The sequence below is a fragment of the Indicator indicator genome, chromosome 1 (assembly GCF_027791375.1).
Source record: "Indicator indicator isolate 239-I01 chromosome 1, UM_Iind_1.1, whole genome shotgun sequence".
NCBI classification, from domain to species: Eukaryota; Metazoa; Chordata; class Aves; order Piciformes; family Indicatoridae; genus Indicator; species Indicator indicator.
The window spans coordinates 81,716,626-81,744,127 of NC_072010.1; the positions used below are offsets into that span (position 1 = coordinate 81,716,626).

Sequence of the window (27,502 nt, forward strand, 5' to 3'; positions counted from 1 at the left end):
TTCTGAGTTTCTCTTGGTTTGTCAGTGGGAGCTAGTTATCTGTGGCTTTGAACCAGATAAGGCATGTAGCAGAGACAAGGCGTTTACCCAAAACGTTTTTTTTCCCAGGTGCTGACTTTGCAGTTAGCAGCAATTGTCTCTGGCTGGGCGGGTTGGTTAGTTTATTTGCTCCCCCTTAGTCATTTTACTATTTAAAAAAGTTCTGATTCAACTTGGTGTTACTACAGGATGACCATATTTTAAACCTGAGGTAGCCTGATCTTTTTTTCCTTAGGAGCAAACTGACTTAGGAATTTTTTATTGATCACCATCACTTATTCTTGTATACACATGTGCAGTCAGTGTAAGAGTTTTTAATGATTTGGCAAGAAAATACCAGCACAATGTTACAGAGTCTCATTGGAAATAAGAGTCAACCTCTACCTTGTAACCTTCAATACACACTTGGAACTGAAGTGAATGTTCTCTTGCATTGCTGAAGTTAAGCAGGATGAAAACGCCTTGTGTAGTTGTAGGAGAAATTAGCATGTTTAATTTCTACTGCACAAAATTGTGATACTATCATTGGTACTTTTGTTCTTGCATCTCTACAATAACAGCAATCTATGATTCATTTAATTGGATTTCTTGCCCTTGAACTAGGAAGGCAGCAGAACAGTCAGGTAATTTCACAAATATTTGTTCAGCAGCATTTGCCAAATAGCATTAAACCAGGTAGAAAAGTGGTCAGTTTCCAAATTTAAAAAAAGGTTAAATAAAAGAGCAGTGTAGAGGACAATGATTGGATAAGGGACAAGCTCTTTCCATCCTTTCTGTATCCCAGCACCTTTGGACTTACCGGGACTTTTTGTCTAGTTTAGGTAAATAGATACCCTAAAAATGAGAAGTCTCCTAAAGGTTTTAGGAAAATTATTTTGTTTTAACAGGCTGGAGTTTCTCATTATGCACATTTGAAAAGCTTTCATAGGTTTGCTTTGCTTACAGCTCCCTCACATGGTAAAGTGATTTCCCATACGGAAATGTTCTGTCAAACATTTGCTTTCGCTTCAGAAAATTTCAAAACAACTTTCCCCAGCTTTGTCTTTGTTTGTGAGAGGTTTGGGGGTTTTTTTCCCATTTTTTAAAATTTTGATTTGGTTTGGTTTGGTTTTCCTCAAATGTTGAACATTATGGACAGCTGCATAGGGCTGTGGGGTTATCGGGGAAGTAAAGCTGTGAGTTAAATGATATGGTTATGATCTTTGCTCTGTAGCTGACCTATTGAACCATCTTGGTCATATCAATTCATGCTGTAAGCCTCACTTGTGTCATCTGAGAACTAGAATGATATATATTTTTAAACTACCTTAAAGTATTTTTAAAGCTTACTTCTAAATTATTTTTAAAGTAACTTCTATTTTAGTCAATGATTTTGCTTATCTGACATAGCAGAAAACTTAAAAATCCCTTGTCAGTGGGCAGAGATCTGGCAGCTGTCTCAGCTATCACAGACTTCCAGTATTCTTTCCTCAAAGAAACATAGTAAAACATACACATACCTGGAGCTTTTGCCATCATTCCACAAAACCCTCATTTAGAGCAGAAACATGGAGCTTCAAGGAACAGGAGCTTTAGCAGGAAGAACTCGGGTTTGCTATATTTAGATTCACAATGAACTTTGCCTAGAAAATGTATTTTCTTCTCATCTTGAAGGATCTGGTAGCTGTTTCTTGTGCTTTTGCAAGTTACCAGTGAACGTCTCACTCCATCAAAGTAATTAATTACGGATTTGGTTTTGTTCTTGTCATGTATTTTTTGTTATTTTTTTTTCCCTGTTGGTTTTACCTAGATGTGCTTAATAAGTTTGAAAGGAGACACTCGGTCCTATCTCTTGCTGTGTGTTGTATGTGTTGAGGAAAGCATTCTCTTAGAAGTGTTTTGACTTCAATGTGAGTAGTCTATTAGATGGTTGGAATTCCAAAAGTATTTTAAAATTGTTGTTCATATTTTGATGTTCATATTCTGTTTTCAGTGTAGGTAACTGCTACCACTACACTTACGTAGATGTATTTAGTGTTACATAAACTTGAAACTCAGTGCATGACTAAGAAGACATTAAAATTTCTTAATTATTTAGTTTCCTGACTTAGTGAATGTGTGGAAAAAGTCCTAAAGCAGAGCATATATACTGTATTTAATCTAGTCTAAACCAGGCTTTTACATATTTGTTAGAGGGTTGAAAAAACAAAACAGATTTTCTTAGGTCTGCCTGTTAGAAAAAAAAAGTTTTCGTGGTGGTATGATGAGTTAGCATGTCAGCTCCTTCTCAGTAGCTGTAGGTGTCTAGTAAGCATAAGGTAGTTCACAGTGAATGTGTGGCTGTGTTCTTGCTGCAGATGCCAACACCTGGGCTTCAGCTCCTCACAGAGGCTTTGTTGTTAGTCACCACAGCTGCCAATGCCTACTTAGAGCTGTAGAGCTGAAGGAGTCTGTCTCAGCCATATAATTTTCTTGCGCCAGACTAACCACAGAGAAGGGCATGTCTTCATCTTACTATCCTGGTGGGCTGCCTAGGGACAGGTGGATAACCATGAGCAAGGACCACTACTATAAAGCAGATAATTTCCATGGACTTTGTGCACCATTTCTAATATACAGATCCTTACCCTGCAATATTAGGAGACTTTCTGTAAAGCATAGTCCTCAGTGAAGGATCAAAATATTTCACCTTTTTTTACAGAGTAAAAGTATATGCATGAGAAATTATCAACAAAACACTGTACATGCAGTGATTTCCCTGCATGTCCACAGTCCTGCATACTAAATATTGAGAAATCATGAAGACATCTTGCATTTTGATAAATATATCTTATGGTATGTATAGCATAATGCAGTACATACATAGGTAGGTATAAGAAATGAAGAAAATTATTTCGGAGTGTGTTTGAAGGAGCGAAAGAGATTCTAGAGCATAGGATTACTTGAGCCTAGATTGCATGGAAAGCAGTAAATAAGCAGACCATAATTGTCGAATGTCAGCCAGTGTTTGGGAGACAGAATTGTTCTGCTATAGTAGTGGCTGCCCTACATAAGAAAATACCTCTTCTCACTCTGACAGCCTCTGTGTGTTCCAGCAACAGAAGAGTGGATGCAACTGTATGTGCTTTTCAATATGACGATGCATGAAGTTCAACTTAAGCATTGAAAAAATTCATCCTGTTTCTCTTTTGAAACTTTGAGTAGTGCATCCATTCCTGGAATTGAGATGCTGCAGGACTTCAAAATGTCAGTCAAGAATGATATAGGTTAAGTGAATGCAGAGAGCATTCACTGTGGTCAGGTTGGACTGTGGTTCAGTATTATAGAAACAGACGAAGATTTGTGCTCTTGCTCTCTCTGCCTTTGCGGAACTCTGAAGCACTACTAAAGTTGGAACTTATTTCTGTCACGCAGAAAGTAAGTTAGCTGGGCTGGCTGACAAAACATGCAAAGTAACCAAGAAGAGTTTGTCCCTCTTCTCCCTCCATTCTCGGGAGATTTCGTCATGGAACACATGCAGGGATGGTGCAGGAAATCTGCTTGCGAGTTCTTTAAATATGGACATGAGTAGCTGGCCTTGTATGAGTCTCTATCAGGCAGGTGAGTTTATTCTGGTGTAGAATTGGGATGTGTGCATCTTCACACAGAACACTGGGTTTGTGAACAAATTTAGGAGACTGACAGGATCCTAAGAAAAGATGAACACTTAACATTCAATTTTGCGTTCTACATTTAATTCTCCTTACCAGCAAGCAGGAGAATAATGTTAGCAGTATTAATGTTTTTTGTATATAAATTTGCACACAGCAATGCACGGAGCTTTTTTTAATCAAAAGGCTTGATAAAAAAGAAATCAGAAGGAAGTCATGTTCAAGCCACTTTTTCTTTTCATTTAATGTGTCAAAATATATAGGAGCATGCTTTACAAATTTCAGAAAATAGCAACTAGGAGTTTGTAGAGGTCATTGTTTTGAAACTGTTTTGTAGGTTTCACTATTTTTGAACTTTCCAGCTTGATAATCAAACTAATACAATGTCAGAGCTAGCAAGGGGAAGGGTAGCTGTAGGGACCTCAGTTAAAAGTTTCCTAGTCTGGCTTGCTTCTGCCTTCTCTTTCTATAAAAAGAAGCTTTTACAAGAGATACAATGTGATCTCTTGCATGGCCAGTGGAAGGTTGAGGGTCGTGTAGGGACTGAAATGACATTTTGGCCTTAATATCCACTAAGTTATGTCAGGCTCATTTACTTAACCTAGTAAGTTGAATGTGTTAACTCATGTAGTAATTGAAGAAATCCCTAATATCAAAGTTCCTCAGAAGGCTTGAAAACTGACAACTCCACAAACTCCAAGTGTTTAAAAAAGTCACTGAAGTCAGTGGGTTTTGGTTAGATACTGTTAGCTGGTTAATTTTATTCTTTTGAAGTAAAAAAGACTTGAGGGACAAGTCTGAAATAGAAAAAACAATTCATCTCATCTGTGTGCTGTATAAGTTAAAATTAACTAACATGAGTACACAAGTTTTCTTAAATTTCCTAACTTTGTGTGGGTCATTCTTAATGCCTGTATCTAATTCTTGCATGTGTCTATGGTTCTCCATTACACAGGCAACTGCATGTAGTGGCAAAACCTAACAAATTTGTTAAAAACATAGCTGTGCTATATATTGCTGCCTACTCCAAATTAGTCTTCTGATACCAAAACACGTGTATTTGATTTTCACTAAATGGTTTGTTATGAGAAACTGAGTGGAAACTTGCAGATTTTATTAAAAACAAAACCATAGATAGCCAAACATCTCAGCAATTATTACAAGGATTTGTGAAAAAATCTTAAGTTAGGGTATAGTTATAGGAATGACTGCTTTAAAAACAAAACAAAAAAACAAACCAAAAACCCCAAAAAACCAACAACAAAAAACCCAACCAACCAACCAAATACCCAAAACACACCAAAAAACCCTAAACCCACCAAAACCCCAGACAAACAAACAAAACCCCAACAAAACTCAACCAAACAAACATTCCCCCAAAACCCCTTCCCCCCAGACCCAGCAAGCAATAAAGCACCTTATAATGTGGAGGTGCTTTGTACCAAGGAGACCTTATTGTGGCCTTCCAGTATCTAAAGAAAGCAAGCAAGCTGGGGAGGGACTTTTTAGGATGTCAGGTAATGATAGGACTAGGGGGAATGGAACAAAAATAGAAATGGGTAGATTCAGATTGGATGTTAGGAAGAAATTCTTCACCATGAGGGTGGGGAGACGCTGGAACAGGTTGCCCAGGGAGGTGGTAGAAGCCCTGTCCCTGGAGGTTTTTAAGGCCAGGCTTGATGTGGCTCTGGGCAAGCTGACCTAGAGTGAGGTGTCCCTGCCCATGACAGGGGGGTTGGAACTAGATGATCCTTGAGGTCCCTTCCAACCCTAACGATTCTATGATTCTGTTCTGTATCATACCAAGTTCACTTTTAGTCAGATGTTTGAAAACTGTGAAAAACAGGAGTAAAAAGTTTAAAACACAGGTTTCCAAAAACTGAGACACAAGTCATTTTTTCCAAGGAAGGTTATTTTGCATATGCATTCTGGAAAGATGACAGCAATGATCTCCCAGGTTTAGAGTCTTGCAGTAAACTTCCATGTCATTGCAACTTTCAGATTAAATTAGTGCAGTGTTTCCTTACAAGTCTGCCTGTGGACATTATCAGGAAGCTACGTACTGAACAGTGTTAGATTGTTATGTTATTCAAATACCTGCCATAGCAGGAAGTCCCAGATACAGTTTTTAATACACTTCATTTTCTGTGATGGAAAACCAAACTGATTTTCTGAAAACAGGATTCTTACTGAAATCTATTTGATGAAACCAATACTGTAAAAACATTACCAATGTTTTTATTGTTTCTCTGTATGTGTGAGGTGGGAGAGATAGGATGCCTATAAAACCTCCTTTTAGTTTTTTTGAAAGTATCTAACTTGATAACAGCGTCTAGATTTTAAACATTGACAGATGATCACCTGGTGCTTTTGCTGAAAAATTTGGATTTTCAGAACTCATTGCTTCTTGGTAGTCCATTGGTACTAGAGTCTACTAAAGCACAAACACTACAAAGTCTGCTTGTAATCTCATACAGTGGAGTGGTTGTGTAACAATCTACCTTCTTGTAGTGGTTGAGACTCTCCCTGTGAGCTTCTGTTGTGTTATGAATGTGTAGAAAAACAAGTGTGACAAACATTTTTATTATGCTACCAGTGTCTTTGTTAGTGTGGGTTTTGGCAGGACACTGTGCTTTTCCTTAAAACTTGGTGTCACACCATACTTCTAAAATTGTTAACTCTATCCTAGCAGAGGTCCCTGTGGACTTACCTTTCAGCCACTGTTAGTCTTGCATGAGTTAGACTAGCATACACACTTCCATTTTTCCAGGATCCAGGTTCCTCTACGTTTCATATTTGCTCCACTAACTCTACCCCATTACCATTACTACCCATTACCCATTACTCTACTACCATTTCCAGAAAAAGCTGGCAAAACCAGTGATGTATACATAGTGTAAAATAGCATAAAATTAAAGTATTTTGAGACTATGCAGAAAATTATTGAATATTGTAACTGCAATAATTTTTTTTTTGCTTTCAGGTTTAAAAATGTCTGACCAGAAAACTATTGTACACAGAGTCCATTGTGTTGAAAAACTGCTGTCTGAGAACAATTTCCAAGATATCGAGGATCATCTTAAAGAACTTGAAGATGTTCACATGACTGTCGAATATCTTCAGGGGACAGAAGTTGCCAAGGCTGTATACAGAGTACTCAAGAGCTGCCCTTCAGCAGAGTTGAAAAGAAAAGCACAGCAGTTATTATCAAGGTGGAAAGCACTTTACAAGAATAATTGTGTTCAGTCAACACAAGTTAAAAAGTCTGCTTCTGTGCATGTGAAAGAGGAAACAGAACATCTCAGTGTGATCCCCAGAGAGCAGTCACTGTCTGAAGGACCACGTCAGCAGGAGCCATCGGATGCTACAAGTTACAAAATGTTGGTCCCATTGCAGACTGTTCAAAATGTTGACTTATGTAATGACACAGAAGGCAACATGAAACAGCTTTCTTCTTTAGATGAACAGCACACTGATAATGAAGATTCTAAACCTCTTGTTAATGAAGCAAGCTTGCAGCAGGATCCAGTGACAGCTCTGAGGTGTAAATGTACAGATCTTCTTTATAAAGCTTTGACTAGTTCTGCCAAAGATGAAGGAGAAACTGGTAAATGTCTAGAGCTAGCTAAAGAAATTGAAGTACATATTTTTGTTCTTCATGCTAAAAGTGAAAGAAAGTATAAAAATTGCATCAGGAGCAAAATTTCTAACCTGAAGAACCCTAAAAGCTGCCATTTAAAGCATAATCTTATTTCAGGGATGTTGAGCCCAAAGGCTTTTGCTGAGATGACAGTAATGGAAATGGCCAGTGATGAACTGAAACAGCTCAGGGCTCTGTACACAGAATCATCTGTTCAGGAACATCAGCTTCCACAAGTTATTAATGGCACACAGACAAACAAAATTAAATGTAGGCGCTGTGAAAAATTTGATTGCACTGTCACAATGATTGCCAGAGGAACTCTCTTTCTTCCAGGGTGGGTGCGAAGCACAAATCCAGATGAACAAATGTTGACTTACGTGATTTGTAATAAATGTGGGGAACAGTGGTATCACAGCAGATGGATTTGTTTGTAATGCTATGTCTCTTTAATAAATGGTTAAAAAACACAGACATGAGAAGGTATCTCTGTTGAAACTGTATAACATGAAATCATGTGTTGATATTATGTAGATGATGCCACTGAAAAGTGCAAAATGAGTTAAAAAAATGCTATATTAGGAGACGCCTTGAATAAATCTGTGTTTTTAGGTAATGTCCATATGTAAAGAATTTACATGGGGGGGGGGGAGAATGGTAACATTGTGTCCAAGAGAGGAATACTCACTAGTAAAGCCATTAAAAATATGCCAAGTGATGCATTTTTTTTCACCTCGAAGTACTGAGTAGTTGGAATTCTCATTATCTTTAGTGGATGTTATTTCACCGAACATAAGTTTCATTTACAATAAACAAACTGTTTCCAAAACCACAGTTCACATACTTGTGTGCACTACAGAATGCTCGGCATGGATTCATGTTTTGCAAGTAACTGTTAGATTATGAAGCTGCTTTCAGATGTAATACCTAACAGCAAAAAAAGAATGAAAAATAGAGTGTAAAAATGAGGAGAAGACAGCTACCAAATGAAAGCAAAATTGAAATCCTGCTTTTGCTTTTGGGAGGAAAATAGGATTGTGACAGTTTGCAGTTCAGATTTGCAAGGCAAGATGATGTGTCCTGCAACTGTTAAGAAATTAATGCAGAATCAGACAATGGTTTATTTCTGAAAATTACATAAATACATTGTTAAATTTATCTTTACTTAATAAATAAAGATATGAAGTCAGCAGGAGTCAATCACTTTGTGAATGGATACCCTCTCTTGAACTGGGACACCTGTCCTGAACTGAGCAAATTGATGTTTTTAGATAGAGCGAATTACCCAGAAAAAATATTAATACAAGGAAATCCAATTCTTATACACATTTTCATTCCAGTGTACTAGAAATATTCGAAGCATTTGTTTATAAAAGCAACAACAACAAAAACACCACTTTAGCTTTCTTCTCACTTAAGTAATAGCCCAATTGTGTTTTACTGGAAAACTTAAATTGCTTCAGAATCAGCTGAGTACTTTGAATGTAGGAGGTATTCTTTGCTGAACTTGAAAAACCATCTGAGTCTGGGTATCTCCTGCAGCTATCTGTTGGTCTGTGGAAGACTTCTGTTCATCCTGCTGTGTCCCTGTTTTGGTTTCTTCACTGGCTTTGAGTTACTGTAAATGTTTAAATGAGAGGAAATGAGTCTTGCATTGAGTTTTAATTTTGTGAACACACAAATGTGTCGGCTTAGGAATCTAAGGAAATGCTGTGAAGAAGTCTGCCCAGCCTGAGAGGTTGGGTTCTTGCAGCAAAGCAGTAGTGCTGCTTGAAACAGCCTTCATAATAAGTTTGTTGCAATACAGGCAAGATGGTGAAATGGGTCCATAACTTTCCAGAATCATGCTTTAGGCACAAAGTGTTTTGTTTCACCCTATTGTCTAAATACAATAAAACTGCGTATTTGGCATTAATGGAGATATCTTTTACAAATGAACAACAGTCATTTTCCAGTTCAAGGCTAAAATGCATTAGCTGAGCAGGGAAACCTGGTGAGTATTTGCTGGAGGAATTAAGGACAGTTCCAGCACCCACCTAGTTCTAGCACAGCTGAAGCTGGTCAGCTTCCCTGGGCTTAAGGCACTATCCTGGAGCTCCCCAGCCACATGACCTGTCAGAGAAAGGAGTTTGGGGCATGAGATGAGAAAATACAGTTGTTGGTGAACTAAAAGCCAGCCAGGACTGAAAAAAGGCCTTTATATGGTGAAACCTCTGTAACCTGATGTAACAAACAGGCATTTAATAATAATCTCTGTTCTGTTTTATCTCTATAAATCTATAGATTTATAGAATACCAGGTTGGAAGGGACCTCAAGGATCATCTAGTCCAACCTTTCAGGGTAAGAATATGGTTTAAATGAGATGGCTAAGCATCCTGTCAAGCTGGGCCTTGAAAATGTCTAATGTATGGGAATCCACCATCTCCCTTGGGAATTTATTCCAATGTTTAATAGTTCTAATGGTGAAAAAAAAAATTCTGGCATCCAGTCTGAATATTCCCCAGTATTAACTTGTCCCATTACCCCATGTCTTTACTATGTGACTCTTTAAAAAAAGGGAGTCTCCCTCCTCATGATAACTGCCCTTTATGTACTTGTACATGGTTGTGTGGTCTCTCCTAAGCCTTCTCAGGGCTGAACTCAGTTCTCTCAGCCTTCCTTCATATGACAGGTCTTCCAGTCCTCTGATCATTCTGTGGCCTTTCTCTGGACCCTTCCCAGACTGTCCACACCCTTCTTGTGTAGTGCAGACCAAAACTCTGCACAGTACTCAAGGGGCAGCCTGACCAGTGCTGAGTGGAATGGGAGAAGCATTGACATCTTTATCCCTGCTTGTGATACCCTTATTAATGCAGCTCAGCATCCTGTAGGCTTTCTTTGCCACTGCAGCACGCTGTTCACTCATGTCCAGCCTCTTGTCCACCAGGACCCCCAGGTCCCTCTCCACGTTTACTATCCTACTGAAAAAAAAGACAAGAAAGCACTTTTCCATTCTGTGAAATGTTAACAGTAACTTCCAGAGCTGTGATTTACTATGGGATTACCTATATTTTTGTCACGTGAAAATGTGTGTTTTAGTAGAAGTGCACTGATGTGAAACAAATATTAAGGCATTAGGCCAAGCCCCCGGTGTTCAACTGTGTAACCAAGCAGTTAATATCTGACTTTCCTTCCCAGCCCTTACCCATGTGGTGGAATTGGTGCTTACATGTAGTTCTGCTTATTTAACTGGAAATACTTCTTTTTAAATTATTAGTTTTAGCTTTCAATAAAACTATGGGAAAGCAAATGCTTCTGTATTACTGATTCACAGTAACCACAATGTTTGTGCTTTCGTTTTGGAGGTCATGGTCATGTTGAGGAGAGCTGCATGCCAGTACTGTGCTGTGTCAGAACACTGTGTAGTAAGAGACTTTATTTTAGCTACGAGCAGCAGACATTTATAAATAATTTCTGCCTGCACATGGTTTGAAGTCATTCCAGTAATGTACAGCTCACCCAAGTTTTGTTTTGGCAAAGAGAAATCCTAAAGGCATGGACAGTGTTTTTGACAGAATATGTTTCAAGGGTAAAATTTGTAGCCATGTTACTGACTACATTTGTGACACTGTGTAACACCATTTTCTTTTGAACTGCCCATCACTTAATGTATACTGCTAAGCTACATGACTGGGATTTTCTACAGACCAATATTCACCAAGCAGCTAAGAAAATGTAAACAGTGTATATCTTAAAACTTGTTCAAATCATTGCACAATTCTGCCTTGCTGCAGATCTGAGTGAGCTGTGCCTGCAGCATCAAGGTTGGTTCTAACCTTTCACATCTTGCCCTTTCTTCTAGGATGTGAAAATAATAAAATCCAGTTACTAACAATTGTACTTGCAACTCATAGTATAAATACAACTGTCAGTAACTACAAATAGTTAAAAAAAAAAATATTGTAAACATGTGCCCTTTTCAACTATCTGTTAATATTCCTCCATCTGTTTTAAACTGAGAGGAGTCAAAACTCCTAGGGCAAATCCTTACTACCCTCGCATTTGTAAACTCACCATTTTAAAGTAGTTTTCAATGGTAATATACTGTGAGCAGGCATTCCTCCCTTGCCTTCCTTCCCAATAAAACCTAACCAAATATTTGACTTTGTAACAAATCTAGTTAAAGCTAGACATAAAAAGCTGAGAATATATTTGTGAATGTAAAATCCAGCAATCATAAAAAGATTTTCTGTTCCTATTGAAAGAGAAGGAGGAAGCCCTTACTTTTATTTAGGAGTTACCTAGTCTAAGCTGCTAGCTTCTCGTTCAATACACTCGTAGTTGTTAGGCTGTTAGTTTTAGTTAAAAGCTGGGCACAAAATGTGTTCCTGCTTGTCCAGAATAATGGTATGGGACAAGGAGGAGAAGAAAGGAATGGAAAGGATTGGGAGGCAGGGAGAGTGAACAGAGCCTGTTGTAAGTATGCTGAAGACACAAATCTATAGGAAATGAAGCTTTGTTCCTTGCCTGGGATAATTTTCACTGTATTCCTAATTATGCCCATAACTTCAAATTTAACAGTTGATGCAACTCTCTACAAAATCATGAATTATGTATTACCTTGTTGATTATCTTAAGCCATTGGTTATTTTCACCACAGTTAATTACCACTTTGGCCATTCCGTTGTCTGTGTCTGTATCCAATCTTTGTTGCTCAAAGGTTTAGTAGAAAGCAGATGTCATGTGTCACTATATATCAGAATAGTCTACAGACATGAAGTGCCAAGTATGAGAGGCATTCAAGTAAAACCATTGCTCTTAAAAAAGTGTGATCATGGTTTCACTAAGCAAACTGCTGCTGCTCCAGTTTGCAGTTCGTTAATGGGTTATATTTCCCCTACCTAGATTGTGTAACTGTGCAGGTTTGAAATGTTTGACTGGATAAGACTGTGTGCTTTGCTCAAAATGGCTCTGAAAAGTCAACCTGCAACTACACATACACCATATATGCACCAGCAGGAGGGTCTGGATTACTGAAGTACAGGGAGCATCAGAGTCCAGAAACAAGAATAAAAGCAATGCTTTGAGAAGTAAGATTCATTTACGTTGCTGAAGTCATCTCTTTTCCCAGTTTGTTCCATATGGGAAAAAGATACCTCAATTTTTTATAAGCAGAGACAATGAGTTTTGGTACAATGTTTAGCATATCCATGATGCTAGTCCACAAAAGAGCATCACATTAGAAGTCACCCACACAGACACAGGACAAACGTGTGCTAAATAAGGCATGCATTTGTTTTCACTGGGTTTTCCAAATATGCTATAAATTCAGCTGCTTCTTGAATCCTATGATTTAGATAGTAGCAATAAGGTCTTAAACATAGATTGCACCCAAAGCTCAAGCATCCTGTAGCTGCAGAACTTGTAATATGTGTCTTAAGAAGGTGAGAGCTAAATTAAAAATAAATGTCACACATCTTTCAACGTAAAAGCAAAGATATTATTTTGAGAAGTACTCTATTTGGAGTCAGTGTTGCTACCTTAACACCAGTGACAAAACCTCATCTGGTTCCTGGAAATCCACTGCTGGATCTATTTAATTCTGTTTTGTTGTAGGCCTTTTGTATCTCCTTCAAAACCTTCTTAGCACATAGCAGGTTTCAGGGAGGTACTCATCTGCCCTTTGTTGTTTGTAAATCTTTCTTCCTTTCCAATCAAAAAGTAAATTGTTGCTGTTTGTTGCTTATTTTAAACGTATTCCTTTCAGTCTTGCTACTAAAGGCAATAATTGCAACTCTTTAAATGAAAAAAAAATAGCATCTCTTTTTCTGACAAAAAGCAAAGTTACCTGGTAACAGGCTGTGTTAAGGAGCAAACACTGAATTACCGTTCTTCAGGGAATCTTCAGAGTGTAACGACCCAGTTCATTGAGTTCATTGGAAGATAAGGAAAGAAACAAGAGCACTTTGATAATTTCTTGGATTGCTTGGGGGCTGGCTTGCTGCTTTTTGGTATTAACAAAGACATAAAGGCAGAGATGACTTCATATCCCCTTATTTTGTGCTGCTGTAATTCATCCAGGAGGTGACAAAGTCATGTTTTATTTGAGGCCATGTCATCACTTGCCAGGATGGGACAAAGTCTCCTTGCCAGCCACAGATAGTAAAAGGCATTATTCACAAGTCCTGTTATATGAGCCTTGCGGATACAGAACTTTCTCATACACAGACACAAAAAATTGCTCTTTATTTGCCATCAGGATGCTACTTGTGCCTTTCCTTAGCACACAACATAACAACTATGTCTTCATGAATATAGCTCTGTGAATAAAATCCTTAAGGTGCAAAGTCAGCTTTCAGGTGAATATGCACATGAAGGAGCAACAAGGGTGGGTTGCTGTACAAGAGGAAGTGAGCCAGGAGCAGAGGGTAGGTGACAAGGAACACAGTGACTTCAGTAAAAAAGTTCACTGTCCCACAGCACCCAAACAAGTAGAGCAGGGGAGATTCAGTGACAAATATTTAGCTAAAACTCCAGTAAGCATCAGTCAGCTCTGTGGGGAGAGGCCATGCCACGATGAGTCTGCTTGTCAGAGAGGGGTTGGGGTTTGAGGTGGGGTGTGGGACTGGGGCCACTAGCCTCCGACAGAGATGAAGCCAAAACGTAGCTTCTGCTGGCAGCATGCACACACTGAGACAGATGCCCCAGTAGCACTGTTCCAGCATGGTCACCACTCACCAGGATGGTCAAGCAAGCAACACAGGGCAGGGGCACAGCCCACAGCACTCATGATCAGGACACTGCTGCCTGCAGAGTTAACATCAGGAGTGATTTCAGTGTATGTGTTTCAAACTACATCTCAGCTGGGCATATTTTCTGTGTGCTCCTAAGAACTGGCAGGTATGCTTCATGTGACATGAAGCTTTATTTGTTATGAAGGTTTTGATTGTTCTACAACTATTGACTTTGTTACATACATGAATAACAGAAGCAAGACATGGGGACAAGGGCCTTCGGTTCCTGATTCTAAAGCACATGTGCATGTGTTTTACCATAAGACTAAGTCTATTCATTATGCCTATAAAATCATAAGCATAATAGGCCATGGCTACAGCATGGTCCTTCTTTATTTTCTTTTATGGTCCCATGTAAAAGAAATAAAACTACATTTTAGAAGTTTTAAGAATTTTGTTTCTTACTAGAAGTCTAAAAAATTGAGGGACCTGGACAAACTTGAGAAGTGGGCCTGAGTGAACATCTTGAGGTTGGACAACACCAAATGCAAGGTCCTGCATCTGGGTTGGGGCAACGTTGGTATCAGTACAGGTTGGAGGATGTGATTGAGAGCAGGACTTGAGAGTACTGGTAGATGAGAAGCTGGATGAAATGCACTCATAGCCCAAAAGGCCAACCATATCCTGGGCTGCATGAAAAGAATTGTGGCAAGCAGGTCAAGGGAGCTGATTCCGTACTTCTACTCTGCTCTCATGAGGCATTACCTGTAGTACTGTGTCCAGCTCTACAGCTTTCAGCACAGAGAAATACATGGAACTACTCAAGTAGGTCCAGAAGAGGCTATGGAAATGATCTGAGGTCTGGAGTACCTTTCCTCTAAAGAAAGGCTGAGAGCATTAGGATCGTGCAGCCTGGAGAAGAGAATGCTCTGGGAGATCTTATTGCAGTCTCAATTCCTAAAGGGGGCCTATGAGAAAGATGGGGACAAACTTTTTTGTAGGGCCTATTGTGACAGGACAAGGGCTAACGGTTTTAAACTAAAAGAGGGTAGTTTTAGACTAGATATAAAGAAGACATTTTTTACAATGGAAGTGGTGAACCACCAACCAAGGTTGCCCAGAGATGCTGTATCCTTGGAAACTCAAGGTCAGGCTGAACAGGGCTCTCAGGAACCTGGTCCTGTTGAAGAAGTCCCTGCTCACTGACCTTTAAAGGTTCCTTCCAACCCAGCTATTCTATGATTCTAAATTTCCTTAAATGTATCCAAATGTCTTATAACCTGTCTTGTCTCAAGAAAATAAAAGATAGTAGTGCATGCCACAAGGTATCGAGTGCACAACAGAGTAATTATTTCCTCCACTCTTTTCCTCCATTTCTAAATGGAGGGTTGTTTTTGTTTTGTTGTTTGGTTTTGGTTTTTTTTTTTTTTGGGGGGGGGAGGGGTTTTTGTTTGTTTGTTTGTTTGTTTTTTCTTTTAAAATCACAAAATAATGTAATAACTTATCAGAATTTATATCTTAGAATTACCGTAACTTCAAATGGCCATTTTTCTACCTCTCTTGCATGCACTTCTAGTCTGCTTTAGCACTGGAGGAAAGCACATCCCAAGAAAGAGTACTTAAAAATGTTCAAAGTCCATCTTTGTTAAATAAGATCGGGTCTAGCATCATCAGATTTGCTTCTAGCATGGACTGCCTTTTAGTATTCCTTCTCTGTCAGTAGGAGGCATTTTCTTATGGTGATACTAGGATCTTGTTTCCCATTCATTGGGCCATGTGGTAAATCTGATCCAAAACCAAGATGACGTTGCAAGTGCCAATTCCAGTCTGATTGCATCTCCCTTATGATGAGAAACATGTGATGACTGCTCAAGCAAATGGGTGTATTTCAAATGCTCTTTCCTTAAGCCTGTCATCATCTATTCTTCTTGATGTGGGAACCTCTTTAAGTATACTTCAATACTTTCTGCTCTTTTAACTACATTTTGCCCTATCCTCGTGATGAGTTTTAAGAGCACAGAAAAGACTCTTATCTCGAGCTTCTTTAGGCTTTTTATTTTCCTGTGATCTTGTTTAAACAATCAAGTTAGCGTTATTCTGAATTACTACAGAGAAAAAAAAAGGTGTTTGAATGCTCTTTTTAAATAGGATACTTTATGTTGGTTTCTTTACCAATCCATGTATATTTTCAAATGTCCCTACTGGTGAAGAGAAGATGCCTTCTAGTCATCAGTTTGCTTAGGTGGGGCCCTTGACGTGAAGCACAGTGAGACTACTGCCTTTAATAAATAACTCTGACCTGCAGATACTCTGTATGGGCGTTTTAGCGCGTAATAGTTTAGAGCATTCTAAAGCAAACACAAGTCTTAACCCTCTCGTAACGGAACCCTGATTCTTCACACATACGCTACAAACCCGGCCCTCTGCGGACGCCTCGATGCCGTGCGCCGGTTGCTCCCCTTATCTGCTTCCCAGCTCTAACACTTTTTCGCAGCCTTGTGGTTGAACAAACACAGCCCTGTCTCCCCCTCCCCGCCAGTGCTCAGCGACCACAGCGCGTCTCCGTCCCCAGGGGCCACCTACGTCCCCGGCTGGGGCGGAGCCTAAGAAGGGAGGTGCACCACACCAGGGGCGGGGCTGGGTGCCCGCCGGCCACGCCCCCACCCATTCCGCCATGTTGTTTCTTCCTTCCCCAGCGCCCAGCGGCGACTTCGGGCGACGGTGCAGCCCGGGCTCGGGACCGGCGGCACTTCCCTTCCCGCGGGCAGGTATCGGCTGGTGTGGCGGAATCGCGTTCTCCTTTTTTCCGCAGTAATGGCCGCTGGCTCCGGGGCTAGTGTCCTGGGGATGGCGGCCCGGACGAAGGCTTTCTCTTCGCTCGCCATTGGGGTCTGAGGGGGTCGCTCTCTTCGGCGCCGCGCAGCTACCCCGGGAGCCTTGGCGGGGGAGGGGGGAAGCGGTGTTTTGCTGACTGGGGTTTTGTTATTTTCTTCCTCTTCACTCACCGCTTATTGCTGCCTTCCCTGCTCCACCCCCTTCCGCTGTCTGAGCTTTGCCGGCTCCCGGGCTAGCTCCCCGGTGCTTGTTCGGTAGCTGCCGGCTGCAAGCAGGAAGCAGCCGGGGAGTAGGAAGGGAGACCCCGCCGTTGCCCCCGCCGCAGCGGAGCGCCCCTCGTTGGGGCCGCTGTGGGGTGGGAGAGGGCCGCGGGCGCTCCTCAAAGCCCGTGCGGGCGGGCGGCAAAGTGTGGCGTGATCGGGGATCCCGTGACTTCGGGGCAGGCGGTGGCTGCTTTGGAAAACTGCTCCTGCCAGGCCATCCCCAGCCGGCGCATGGGCAGTCTCCTTCCCCATAGTGCTGATAGTAGTAGTAGTATGTGATCTATTTGGTTGAAACTTGGTTTCCTACCTGTACCCTCAACACCTTTCAAACCAGAAGCCCTTATCGCCTTTTCATGTTGCTGTCTGCTGAAGAAGGACCCTGAGCGGTGTAGTTTTTAGTTCTTCGTTTTTAAACCAATGACTTGATTTAGCTCTGCTCGGCAACGGCCGGTTGATTCTTTAATCATAGCAGATGGGTGTGCAAACTCAGATGTGGTGATAGCTGGAGAACCAAAAGGATTAGGTTAGGATTGTAGAACTGCTTACGTCCGAGTGGTTAATGAGTCGTTAATGAGTAGTTTTCAGTGTAAGTATTCCATGTTAAATGTAAATTGTGCAAAATAACTGAAGGAATAACAGAAGAGTGCAATAAAACTAGTGTTAAAACCCCACTATACTAGTGGCCTTTATAGCAAGGTCACACGTAACTAGATACATGGAGAGCACTTAATTTTATTGACTTGAGTGGGATAGGCAAGGAGAGAACTCCTTGGCTAGATTTTGGAATTAAAATGTTTTCATGTTTCCAAAAACTGTACTGCAGTTTGCCACTTTGTGTGTTCCCTCTTTCCTTCTTGTCCACAGTAATTTACAGCTCTACTAAATAAGCATGTGGGGCTTATTTGTTTTTTACTTTTAAACTGTTGTACAACACTGAAGTTGGCAGTGCTTCCTGTTTTTAGAGCAAGGGTGGTTGTGTGTAGCTGAGGTTTTGGGAGTTTTGTTTTTTTTTTGGTGACTACTTAGTAACTTGTAAGGTAACAAGCTGTAATGGCAGTTAGGAGACACAGCTGTTTCTCAGACATACCCAGAATAAATTAAAACCTTTTCTAGAGAAATCTAATCAAAGGATGGTGCAGCTATATGTGTTTCAGTATCATTGCAGAATTTATAACGAATGTTGTTTTTCTTTGTGTTCGCGCTAATGTTAGTAAAGACTTTTTTGTTATGCTGAAAATAGGGAATGTGTAGTTTAAAACAAACAAAAATGCTCTCAGTTCTTCTTTTGCTTTTGAGTGCTCAAAAAACCCAGTTTCCTTAAATTGAAAATATATGGAAAAAATTGTAGAGGGTCAAAGAAGGTATTTAGATGTCAAGTTGTGTTCTGTGTCAATTTAGTAATCATAGAATGGTAGAGGTTGTAAGGAACCTCTGGAGATCATCTAGTCCAACCCCTCTGCCAGAACAGGAGCACCTAGGAGAGACCACACAGGAATGCTTCCTGGTGGGTTTTGAGAGCCTCTAGAGGGGACTCCACAACCTCTCTGGGCAAATAATGAGAGGAATAATGAATCACGAGAAACAAATACTTCAGTTCCTTGGGATTGTAATTTTACATAAATGTTTCACACTGATTAAAAAATTCCCAGTAAAGAAGCTAGTAAGAATTCTTTAATTTTTGTTTGTTTGGTTTAAGTTTGTTTTTCATTATCAATGATGTTCTGGTTTTTGTTTTCATTCTTTAATAGTGTAGACAGTCTGTTGGCCTGGTACAGTGTAACCCACTTAATCCCTTAGGGATGGGCTTTGATCACATAGTCACATTGGGAGAATATGAATGCACAATGTAGCTTGACCAATAGACACTGTTATCGCTGAGTCCCTGGAGGAAAAATGCAACTGATGAAAGGGAGAAAGATGAAAACATGTGAGCAGAAATAATTGCTTGATAAGTTATTGAAAGAGTGGAAGCAGTAGCAGAAGTAGATTGCAAGGATAATGTCAGTTAACTTATGAATTGTTAGAAATGTTGGTCCAAAAGCAGCAGCACCTAAGAAATTGGCTGAAAATAATAGAATATTTAAGGTGAGAAATGCTTAACTATTAGCTGCTGAGAAATGTCAACTTTGATTAAATCAGCGTAACTAATAGTTGGAGATGGAAAGTGAGGGCCAGGTCTCTGCAAGATTAAACTAGCAGACTTGTAGATATTTCTCCGGAAAAGTTTTGTTGATTGAGTTTGTGGCTAGATATATTAGAATAAATGAAGTGATTCTGGCAGTTGGTACTGGAATGATTTCATGATTATGCAGACTTAAGGATTCCTTCCCTTGGCTGCTGCTACTTTCATAGTCCTGAGTCATGCCAGGGAACTGTTTGAATTAGAGCCCTGAACTATGTAGGTGTTATAAATGTATAAAGGAAATTACAAACCACAACTTTCTGGTACACAAATGAGTGGCAGCAGCTGCGTGTCAGTTCAGTTTGGGTTGTGTTCATACTACAAATTAATAAACTAGTGATATTCTGGTGCTAGATGCTAGGCAAAGTGTGTCTAAGCTGCTTGCTACTGGAGACAATTTTCAGACAACCGGTCATCAAGCTATCAAAGATCTATCCCAACAGAAAACACAAACTACCCTCACAGTGCAATGATGAAATCATAGGTAAAGGGAGGAAGACTTACAAGATGATTAGGATCTCAGCAGCTTGAACCATATGATTGAAGGGCTTCCAGGCTTCTGTGGAACTATGCAGTTCGCAGATGGCTGTCAGTAAAGGGGTGTTCTTAACCCGTAACTCTTGTCAGTACCCCATGGAGGGGAGAGTCAGTTTGAAGGCTGATTAAAGTCCAAGCTTGTACTGCGCTTAAGTACAAAGCATGTAGCATCTTGACTCAGTATCTCTATGTTTCTTTTTGAATCGAGAGCAAAATCTTTAAAGGTCAAATAAGCTTGTGGCCTCTTATGAACAAAAAAGTAATTTTTTTGTGCCACTTAATTGGCCAGAGTGTAAACCAGTACCTTCTAAATACACAAACGAGGATTGGCTAAGCAGAGAAAAGGGAGAATATCTGCACCTGTCCCTCCTTTTCAGATTTCTGGAAACTTGGCAGTTCTGCTCTAGGTGACATTTACAACAACTCTGTAGTGATGGAAGGCTGAGACATGTAACAACTCAACAAACAGTAAGTTTAAGTGTTCAGATCTACATAGTTCTGAATTGTGCCTTTTGTTCTGCAACTTTGATAGTTTGGGGAACCCCTTTTTCAAATATCTTACAGAGAAGCTGTTTACATCACTTTTTGATGAGCCGCTGTGTGATGGTTTTAAGACTATCTTTTTAATTTTTTCTTTGCAAAGTTCAAGCAGAGAAGGTGAAGGAATGTAAATAAGTCACTATTGGGTGAAAGAAAGCAAAATAATGATTATTCTAAACACTTCCATTGGAGAGATAGAAATGTTTAAGAACTATTACTCAAAACAAGGTTGGGGAGTTTGGGCAGTCTGGGACTCGGCTTGCTTGGTCAGTTTCTGTCTGGCTGCTGCTTCTTTTCTGGCTGAAGATAACACACTGACCTTGACAAGCTAAGTCTAACAGCCTCTCTGCTTCTTGACTCTCTGCCTTCTGCCAGAGGGGCCTGGGGGGATTCCTTCTGGCTGGGGGGGGAGACCCCTTGGGGGAAGCAAAGAGAGCTTGGTTGTGCTTTTCTGTTGATTGTATATATTTGTAAATGTTGTGAATAATGTATATTTGTACATATTAATTGCATTTCATCATAGATTGTAGATTTGCTTGTAAATACAGCTTTCATACTGAGCTAGCCTGGTCATTGTCTGTGTGGAGGGATTTCAGCTCTCACACTGTTACACACTGCAACACAGGAAACAATATTTTTCTATGGTAGCCTGCTAAATATTGTTAAATGCTTTGTTGGTATTAAGAAAAAAATACTTATCAGAGAGTAAATTTACATTGTTATTGAAAGGCCAGTGTTTTTGTCAGACAAAATATTAGAAGTGTTTGTGTGCCTTTTAAAACTGTGAATGTCTGGTACCTGTGGTTTAACAAAATAAGATGGTTTAGCAAAAATTAAAAAAAACATGAGTAGGCTTCATAGCTGAATTGGATGTGTTGTGTATGTACATTTGAAGATAGGAAGTTACAAAACATGGTCAGTGTTACTGTTAGGCTCGTTATGGAACTAATAATTTTGCTTGTCAGAAACTTACTTGTTGGGTTTTTTTCTTAAATCTTCAACAAAAGTGGCCTCTCTTTTTAACAAAGTCTTGGCTGAAAACATGTTAGTCCACAAATGGATGTGATTAGTTGGAACAGACCTGAATCTGCTTTACCTTGGATTTTTTTCCTTCTCCAGGTCAGTGGTTTGAGAGCTTGAGCCCTCAAGGAAATTCAGAGGTGGTTATCAAAGTGGGCCATTGAGGAGCTGCTTTTTATTTGCTCCAAGTTTCTTTGAATATTGAAATATTAAAGGGATGTGAGGGAAAAACTCTTTTCTTTGCAGACTCCTCTATGTACTACGTTGAGAGTACTCTATGGTGCTGCACAATTAGTTTTAATGTAAGAAATAACTGGAGCAAATAGTTATATGTATTTCTCTGGTGTCTTGCAGTTCCTGATGTTGGTTAAAACAATCAGATGCATACTGGAAGTTAAGTTTTTGCTTTGTTTTTAGATGCTGTGTGGTGATATAAATTGAACTGTTAAGGTAATAAATTTGAGAAATATTATATCATAGATTCACAGATAGCATGGCATTGGATGGGACCTTCAAAGGTCATTTTGTTCAACCCCCTCTGCAGTCAGCAGGGACACCTCCAACTAGGTCAGGCTGCCCAGTGCCAGCCTGATCTTGAATGTCTCCAGGGACTGGGCCTCAACTACATCGCTGGGCAACCTGTTCCAGTATTTTACTACTCTAGTTATAACGAACTTCCTCCTTATGTCCAACATAAATCTACCCTGCTCTGGTTTTAAACCATTGCCTCTTGTCCTGTTATAAACAGTCCTTCCTCATCGTTCCTGTAGGTCCCCTTCAGATACAGAAATGGTGCTATAAGGTTTCCCTGGAGCCTTCTTTTCTCCAGGCTGAACAGCCCAAACTCTTAACCCTCTAATCATCTTTGTGGCCCTCCTCTGAATCTGTTCCAGCAGGTCCATGTCCCTCTTGTTTTGGGGGTTCCATAGCTGGGCACAATACTTGAAATGAGGTCTCACCAGAGCCAGAATAGAGGGTAAGAATCACCTCCCTGTCTGCTGGCCATGCTTCTTTTGATGGAGCCCACGATGCCATTTGCCTTCTGGGCTGCAAGTGCGCATTGTCGGCTCATGTCCAGCAACATATTGACTGTTCCTTTCAAAATCATTGTCAAAAAGTACATTACATAGGTAAGTTCAAAGTATGTAATAGGAGATACAACATTAATTCTCCAGGCGTCTTAAGGATTTTATTGTTACTCTATTGTTGAAGTGTTAAGGCTTCATAACTTAGAGGGAAAACCAAAACAATTACAAAAACTGTTCTCTTTAAATAAGGTAAGATTTTTTTTTTTATGATGTGCAACTGGAAAAAACCCAGCAGCCTACTGTTGAAAGCTACCATCCTGATTCTGCAGATACTCTAAACTGCTTAATCAGTGGGGCTACAGATGAGTCCCTTATATAATCAGGAAAACTAATTGTATACAAGACTCAGCTGCTTCCAAACAAAAATGCTTCTTAATGCCTTTAAACACAGTTTCTTGCTGTTTCAGTTCCAGCTTGTAAGTAACTATATTTTGGATAAGAAAGTTTACAGAAAAATTAACTGCTAGCTAAGCATGACAGCTTCTGTTATGGAAACTTAATGTCCTGAAGAGTGATGTTGCCTGCAACACCACACTGAGATACTTGCTTATCAGTCTTGGAAGACTGTTTCTGTAGCCTTTGTGTAGAAGGACAAGTTTGGTTCTAGTGGAAAATGGTTTGCAGCTGATCTAATATTGTCCATCCAGTGAAAGTATTTTTATGGTCATCAGTCTCCTAGACCTTACTGTAATGGTCCACATAGTTGAAATTTTATGAATTAACTTTTTAGGTTCTGGATGCTCAAAAGTGCAAGATAGTATCAACAGAGTTTCCTTGTATTTTGTTTAAAATGTGGCTTCTTGGAGAGTTCCGTGATAACTGCAGTTCTTCCAACTGCAGAAGATAATGAAACAAATATAGCTTAGATCCCCTGCATTTAATAAATGTACTTAAGTCAGTTTTTTCAATTCATATTGTCTTCTAGGGAACTTGTGATTTCAGTAGGACAGAAAAAAATAAATTGTAACTTGTTGCAACACTGCAGTGGAAGAACAAGGAAAAACTTGGTACTCTCTGTTCTCATGAATGCATTTATTAAGAAGATGCTGCTATCTAATGATGTAGCTCAAATAACTTATTTATTACCCAATAGTAGGAATTAGGGAGGTAAGTGAAGACACTGGACCATTTAAAATATGTCAGCATTAACCTGAAAATCATGTGCAGGGTGGCTGGTGACTCTAAGACTTTCCATGTACGTAAGGAGGTGTATGTGCATATTCTGAGCTATAGCAAGTATCTGATAGCTCTGTGAAAACTAAGTGAACAATCCACTTGTAGCTCCTAAGCAGTTGTAATGTTGTTGTGATATAAACCTGTAGAGATATTAAGGATTTATAAATATTGGTTTCGGTTACTTAGTATGAATGGATTGGGTTTTTTTCTGAAGAAATTTTTAATAGAAGCAGCTGATCTTGCTTTTAATTTTTAGATTTCTTTGTGTTGAGGCTTCAGTTGTAGATTGTCTAACAAATGAGCATTCAAAGATGGAAAGCTGAAGACAAAAAATTCCTGAAATTTTCTGTTTCCGCTGTAGGCTTTGATTCTAAGGCAGCACAGGAGTCATATGATTCTCACACCAGTTTGTATCAGGTGTTAATTCCATAACCATACTCTGTGGGTGATGTATATGCCAGTAATGCTAATTACAACTAGAAAGACAGCATTCCTGCCTTCGGAGAAAGAGACAGACTAGGCAACCTATGACCCATTTCCATTTTAAATAGGTGCTATTTTCAGAGAAGCCTGTTTTGGCTGAGTACTTCGAGCTCTTTCAGTAACGGGTAGGTATAGGAACCACAGTTTTCCTCATACAGAAACATAAGTTTGGGCTCTTTTAAGAGCATTACCCCCAAGTAAGTAAAACACTTTTTCTACAGTATTAGATGGCATTACTCTAAGGAGGGGGACCTTGGGCTGGCACAAAGCACTAATGAGCTAACTCTTAAAAAAAAAAAAAAAAGAAGAAAGAAAAGAATGCTTTAACACTAAATTCTGACAGTTTAAAAGGTTCATTAATGCCACTAATTCACCATCCCTGTGCTGGCAGCCAGGCTCTTCACTGGCACTTCCAAGCTTTTTGACAGTTTTACCACGGGAAGTTGACACCTACTAAGTGTAGGCTTGGCACTGGTGTTTGGCATCTTGAGTGCCATTTGAAGTAGCAACAGTGAATTTTCTTTTGTGGTAATTGTAAAAGTATTCCATCCATCATGGCTGTTCTGCAAAGAGTAAACTGTAAAATACCGAATGTTTGTGTACCAACACCTAGTCATTTGACTTTTAAAATAAAATTACAGCATTTACATTTGTTCTGTACGTAAGTCTGTTCCCTCTTGAGTTGATTTGAAATACATTGTCTGGTTGCAAGTTTTAGTGAAGTTCTGCAGTTACTCCAGTGTAATCAATAGTGTCCTGCTTTATTCCTAAATCTTCCTTTTCAAGTTTGCATGTTAAATAATTTTGCTAAAGAAATATGGCATAAGCATGACTAGTTCAAGGCATGTGCTCTGTAGCATTGTCTTGCTCCACTTTCTTCCGTGGATCGCTTCAGTGACCACAAATGAATTACTGTCCCCACTGAACGTGATACGATCCTTCTTCTGCACAAACATTGAAGGGTTTTAGGTGTTACAAGAGGCAGACTAGTAATTCATGCAGTGTACTGCTTAGACTGCAGTCTGTGGCAGAGGCACCTCTTAAACACACGATATTCTTGGGTGGGTGTTCTTACTGTGAATATCTGCTTCACCTGTTTAACATAGTCTTACTGCTTTTGTAACCTGAGCTTCAACACTTTCTGGATATTTGTGTGTAAAATTTTCTGCTTACAGCTCTTTCCTTTTTAAGTGATTTTTCTTCATCTTTACAGGTCTGGGAAGCCAGGAGGATTTATTCCTATAAAAATGGCAGCAAAGTCATCGCTCCTTAAAGTAATACTGCTAGGAGATGGTGGAGTTGGTAAAAGTTCTCTTATGAACAGATACGTCACCAACAAGTTCGATGCACAGCTATTTCATACTATAGGTGTGGAATTCTTAAATAAAGAGCTGGAAGTGGATGGACATTTTGTTACAATGCAGATATGGGACACAGCAGGTCAGGAACGTTTTAGGAGCTTGCGGACTCCTTTCTATAGAGGTTCTGACTGCTGCCTGCTAACCTTCAGCGTGGATGACTCTCAAAGCTTCCAAAACTTAAGCAACTGGAAGAAAGAATTCATTTATTATGCAGATGTCAAGGAGCCTGAAAATTTTCCATTTGTGATACTGGGTAACAAAGTTGATATCGACGAAAGGCAAGTGTCTACAGAAGAAGCCCAAGACTGGTGCAGGAATAATGGCAACCACCCATATTTTGAAACCAGTGCAAAAGATGCCACTAACGTTGCAGCAGCCTTTGAAGAAGCAGTTAGAAGAGTTCTAGCCTCTGAAGATAGATCAGATCATTTTATTCAAACAGATACAGTAAACCTTCATCGGAAACCGAAACCCAGTTCATCATGTTGTTGACTTAATGGTGTTTTTTGGGCCAAATTACCTTTGACTAGCTTGCTCTATTAAAAGGATGAGGAAAGTGTAGTAGAAAAAAATAACAGATGGGTTTCACTCTAATATTAAAATTGTAACAATTCCGCTGCTTTCTTGGGAGAGCAAAAGAAAAATTTCCATTCTTGAGTGATCCATTACTGAATTAGTGACACTTTCTATTTAGGAAGGTGTCAAGTGAAAACATTAATATAAGAATGTAATTTGCCAACTTTACTCAAATGATAAATACTTTGAATATAATTAAAACTTGAAAGTTCTAGAAGCACTACTTTGGAGAAACTGTTCTGGAATTCAGGCACAAAGATTACTTTATATATGTATATTTTTATGAAATCAGCATTCCATTTCTGTTTCTCTAGAAGTCAGTTTCTTAATGCTAGATATTAAACTTCAGTCTCACTACATTCCTTTTGCTGTGAGTGGTACTTCATCTCTAATGTGTTAAATTAATATAAATAACTTGCAGGACTTCTTTGCCTAATGTTGTTACAATTTGTGTAGGTTTTTAAGTAGGAAATAAATTTCCTACTTCTTTGAAGTCCGTTTTCCTTTCACTTACTATTCTAATGCAGTAATAATTTTTTCCAGTAGTTTGATGCAAGACACTCATGATTATCGTTTTGTTAAGTTAATGCGTCTTTGCCTTAAGTCCTGTAATTACCCACAAGATTAAAAAAAAAATCTGACTACCTGAAGTATAACTATTTTTAGTTATGAAAAAGATATATTTTATTCAGTCAGCTTTAATAGCACTTGAAGGGATCCACAATATGACAAATGTGTAGAAGAACTTTTAGTATACAGCCTTAAAGTTCCAAACTTCTTGTTACTATTAACCTGAGCTATGAATGTGTTTACCAGTAATCTCTGCACTGTGAAACTAAGGACTGGCAATACGTAGAGAACTCAGGAAGCTCTTGACTTGCGATAGTTTTCTGCCCTAATACAAGTAAATACCTACAGCTAGTGTTTGACCTGAATTTGATCCTTAAATTACTCTCTTAGGATGCGGACTTAGACATTCAAGACAATGTCTTTTTATATTATTGTACTCGTTACGTGGTCATGAACAGAAGCAAATTCTGTATTTAATGGGCGGTCTTTCTGTGTAATGCAGGTGAAACCACAGGTGGGGTATTTGAGGCTCTTCATTGCAGTTAAATAGGAGACTACTTGTATGAGAAGCTGCTGAACTCTCAGAGTACCCACTGTCCTTGTAACAGCAAACTTGATAGTGCTATTGCTTCAATGTGTAATCTGACTGCTAACACAGGCATGCACGTGCACACCTTGTGGACTTCAAAAGGGAGTCTGAGGACAGGGCATGTTACTAAACTATGCAGACTCAGTTTTCTGTACAGCAGCTCTTTCGTTTCAATAGAATGGTCCTTCCTAAGGGTACAGTAACAGAAAGTTTTTAATGCATCTGTTCAGTCTGTACCAGGTGTAATTATTTGGAAGTAA

At 39.5% G+C, this 27,502-nt stretch overlaps 2 protein-coding genes across 2 annotated transcripts; both read left to right on the forward strand.

Annotated features, from left to right (window-relative positions):
- The first annotated feature begins 6,653 nt into the window (after positions 1 to 6,653).
- On the forward strand, positions 6,654 to 7,745 carry TCEANC (transcription elongation factor A N-terminal and central domain containing). Its single transcript, XM_054387688.1, has one exon. It carries the CDS (start codon positions 6,660 to 6,662, stop codon positions 7,743 to 7,745), a length of 1,086 nt encoding a protein of 361 aa, XP_054243663.1. The 5' UTR covers positions 6,654 to 6,659.
- A 9,004-nt stretch (positions 7,746 to 16,749) lies between these two features.
- RAB9A (RAB9A, member RAS oncogene family) lies at positions 16,750 to 27,502 on the forward strand. Its single transcript, XM_054381712.1, has 2 exons — positions 16,750 to 16,790; positions 25,360 to 27,502. The coding sequence occupies exon 2, from the start codon at positions 25,394 to 25,396 to the stop codon at positions 25,997 to 25,999; it is 606 nt and encodes a 201-aa protein (XP_054237687.1). The 5' UTR covers positions 16,750 to 16,790; positions 25,360 to 25,393; the 3' UTR covers positions 26,000 to 27,502.

Coding starts and splice junctions, on each gene's coding strand:
- RAB9A (XM_054381712.1), top strand. CDS start 25,394: ATGGCAGCAAAGTCATCGCTCCTTAAAGTAATACTGCTAGGAGATGGT.
- TCEANC (XM_054387688.1), top strand. CDS start 6,660: ATGTCTGACCAGAAAACTATTGTACACAGAGTCCATTGTGTTGAAAAA.